General features: G+C 35.2%; 1 protein-coding gene across 1 annotated transcript; it reads left to right on the plus strand.

Annotated features, from left to right (window-relative positions):
• The first annotated feature begins 800 nt into the window (after positions 1-800).
• On the plus strand, positions 801-2,986 carry LOC129892724 (methyl-CpG-binding domain-containing protein 2-like). Its single transcript, XM_055968294.1, has 4 exons — positions 801-1,432; positions 1,566-1,619; positions 1,768-1,910; positions 2,865-2,986. Exons 1-4 carry the CDS (start codon positions 801-803, stop codon positions 2,984-2,986), a joined length of 951 nt encoding a protein of 316 aa, XP_055824269.1.
• Positions 2,987-4,238: the final 1,252 nt, after the last annotated feature.

Below are 4,238 nucleotides of genomic sequence, written 5' to 3' on the forward strand. Positions count from 1 at the left end.
ATGGATTAAATCTCTTGAGATATTAATGGATCTATTTAATTTCTAGTATGTATAATTTTTCTGTCATTACTTTCATCTTTCCTAACTGATCTTAGACTTGATCATTCGCCTTGATTTGAAAGTATATTCTTCTATACTCTGGTCATCTGTATGCTAGTTATTGGTTTTGTAGCTGGCGAAGTTTGGATGGTCATTCCTTTTATTTATCTTGTACTTTTAGATTCCAACAACCCTTTTTCTTAAAGTAAATCATGAGTTTTGATTACGCTTCTTTTGAGTCAAGGATCAATCGAAAATAACTTCTTTGTGAGTGAGGTAAGGCTTACGTACATCCTACCCTCCTCAAACTCCACTTATGGCATTTGTACTGGATTTGTTGTTGTTGTTTTTGTTTCCATGAATGTGTTTTTAAGTTTTGAGTCATTTACATTTAAGTAGATTTACATCTGCATCCTTGTACTAGCCAAAAAGAATCTAGATATGGAGATTGCTTCATCTTCTCTACCTGACTATCAATTTTGGATTCTACTTTTTGTATATTTCACTTGACATTAAATGCAATTTTTTTACAAACTTGTATAAGGGGTAAAGCTTTCAGTAGACCAGGTCAAAAATATGTATATCCAACCAATAAGTCATTCTTTTATGAAAAGCAAAGATCAAGCCTTTTGAGATCTCTGGTTAAACAGGATAAACATGTTATTTTTTATGTACCTTTTTTAACTGTTGTTGGAGTTCCATAATAAGACACGGTGTATTTGTTTTCTTAAAATAGGTCCATTCCATTTAGAGCTGGCTGAATGGAGAAAAATCATCAAGATGTTTTCACCCTTGGAGAGATGGATCAAAATGTTACTCATGGTTCTGAACTAGCTGACCTAAATAATCTGAATAGAGAGCCAAATGCTTTGACAGTTTCTACTTCCCCTGACATCATAGAGACTCTGGCTCAAAAACCTACTGAGGTTACTTATACACCAGGGAAACAAGAAAATCAGTTAGGAGCGAATATGGAGAATCAAGGTGCAAATGCTCATAACCAGCTGATGCTTTATGATCCTGCTGTCGCCATTGCTGCTTCTCCTGTTGCTGCTGAGGTTAAACCTCTCCGTGCTCGAAAAATGCCCTTACCAAATTATGCATCTAGGGCTTTTCCAGATGGAGGAGCATTCGCTGTGCAGTGTGATAAATGTTTCAAATGGCGGTACATACATACAAAAGAGAAGTACGAAGAAATAAGGGAACACATCTTGGAACATCCATTCTATTGTGAAACAACTCTTGAGTATAAATCATGTGAAAAACCACCAGACCTAACTCAAGATGGAAGCAAGCTGTGGGCAATTGATAATTTTAACATTCCTCGGCCTCCTCCAAGATGGGAACGTCTTTTAAGACTCAGAAAAGAAGGAGGCACCAAGTTTGCTGATGTGTATGTCGTACATTTTTTTCACTACTCATTTTTCTGGCAATAGTTGATGCGTTACGTTTTGCTAGCATCCTTTGCACTAATGTGCAAAATAAATATCACGGTTCTTTAAATATTTTTTTCTCATGTTTAACAGGTATTATGATTCACCATCTGGGATGAAACTTCGTTCCAAAATTGAAGTTGAAAAGTATGTTCATTTTATTAAGTTTAGCAGGCAATGTGTTTCTCTTCGTAATGCTTTCTTGGATTGTTCTAAATTGTGTGCAGAAATAATAAAGAATATGAATTTCATTTGCATTTCTATTTTGGTGTTGGTTAATGGTCTTTCTTCCCAGGTACTTGGAGCAACATCCAGAGTATGTGGCACAAGGTGCAAAGCTGGACATGTTTTCATTTAAGACCCCAAAACCGCTACAAAAAGAATATGTCAAGAAGCGTATTCCAACCCCTTCAGATGATATAAATCGTGTTTATGATGGTATGGATGTGTTTTACACATGCTTAAATTAGAAGTAAGATCTTGCATTCTGATTACGTTTACATGCGACATGCCTGAATATAAGAAAAATATCGTAGCATTTGAGTCTTACTCATTATTTGGGTTTTGATCAACTGAATGGTAACAAGATTTTATACTTGGGAAATCCAAAAAGTTCATAGCTAATATCTGTCTGAAAGAAAGGTAAAGGAATAAATATTCATCATTTAGGATACTACTTTGTACTCCCCCTCTAAATGTATTATGTGGATCACTTGTCTGTCTCTAATGAATCAACATTCACAAGTGAATGCTTCTAAGATACCAAATGTTTGCTGGAATTGTGTGATCAGGAATATGTCTAAAGGTATTTAATATACCTGGACATCCTAAATAATAGAATATGTGAACTTTTCTCGTGGAATTAATCGAGGTATGCACAAGCTGACTCGAACACCACGGTTATCAAAAAAAGAATTTGTGAACTGTTTTGTCAAAATGTCATCATGGGAAACCTATCTTATGGGTAACAATATACCTAACATCTTTGAAGGATACCTCACTATTGGTTCACTCCTTACTGCATTTAGCCTCTAGACCTACCGATATAAGTTGATTCCACTGTTTTACTCCCTTTTAGTCTATGATGGATCCTATCTAGCTATCACCTCTTGGGCTGTAAATAATAATTTTAAGATCAAATTCGGTTCAGTTGGACATACCTACTGGCGTGTTCTGATTATCTAGATGGAAAACCTTGTGACAAGTTTTGTATATCATAATCTATTTTATAATGTCTTTGATCCCTATCAACTAATAGCCTTTACTGGTCTAATTACTGAATTTGTTATCCAGCTGCTTGAGCTTCTTGTTAGATTATCAACTAATAGCTTCCTGCATTTAGCCTCAAAATTTGTACTCACACTAACAAAAGCATCTCTATTGTTGTGATAGTTAATCCTATCTCATGGGCTCGTCCGAATGGGAGTACAAGTTTGCATAGCGGACCAGTGCCATTTACACCTACTGTTGCAGCCCCACTACATGTACCAGATGGTAACTCCGAAGAAACCTAGACTGATGGGCGAGAGTGATGCAGTTATCAAGTGAAAGTTTGACAACTTCCATCTTCTTTGTATTGGGGCTTATGATCTTGTCAAGTGTTCTCTTTTTTGTCTGAGCTCATATGTAGGATGCACAAAGCGAAAAGAATATTTTTTTATGACTATATGTTGTTGCTTTAGTTATGAGAAGAACATAGATAATCTAAAAACATATTTTTTGTGTTCAAGTTTAGTTGAAAATGTTGCTCAAAGATAGAAAGAATATTTTTTTGTTGAAAATATAGTATCTTTTTCATAGTAATTATGGCTCTCTTTGCACCACTTGCATCCATTGTGTGACTTTCATACTCAATAACCCTCGACACAACTTTCTCCTCATTTGGATTCTTACTTCATTTTCCATCTTTTCAAGAAATATCCTAGTTTTGTTACAATTCTGATAGCATTTCTGAAAACGTTAACATCTACGTCATCTCTATACCATCAGAATGAAAAAGAGTCTAAGAAAACAAAATATTTGCAAATTTTAATCTCCCCAGCTTAAAACAGCAAAAAATAATTCCATTATATGATTTGTTACATGTTCTAACTGTTTCAACACACATCCAAAACAATCCATCAGCCACCACAAATAATTATAAGGTTTATTAACTTAACATAGAAGCCAAATAGTTAATAGTCCCCACAAGAACATGTTGATTTTAGATGAACTAGAGTGCCAAATAGCTAGAGTTTCTCATAGATGCTTTAGACCAGCTACAAGCCGAAGGACACGATCTCAAGATCACAACACCTTATATCTGAGTATGAATTTTGACAATTTGAAATTTTATTGAGTCGTTCATGAATGTACCACGGCTGAATCGATAAGCTTTGTCTCTCCCATCTCAAACCATCTCATAGACGAACAACATTGTATACCATATAAGACCTCAAATAGATCCATCTGGACACTTGCCTAATAATTTTATTGTAAGCTCTTCTATCAAAGGTAATTGTTTATCGCAATGTCCCATAAAATCAAGAATATAGGCTTGTAACATATCTCCTAAGGTCTGAATTCTATGATCGTCGTGCCTGTTTATCCGGGGTAAAACATCATGCTTAGATTGACCTCGAGGTACTGAGGTTATATCCAAAACTCTGTTAGAATTGATATGTGAATTGTGCACCCCTGTTAGAAATTTTGAGGTACTAAGGTTATCCTCAAAATTCTTTATTTCTTTATGTACACAGCGGGAGCTTTAGTGCACCGAATTGCCTT

This window comes from Solanum dulcamara, chromosome 6 (genome assembly GCF_947179165.1).
Source record: "Solanum dulcamara chromosome 6, daSolDulc1.2, whole genome shotgun sequence".
Classification (NCBI taxonomy): Eukaryota; Viridiplantae; Streptophyta; class Magnoliopsida; order Solanales; family Solanaceae; genus Solanum; species Solanum dulcamara.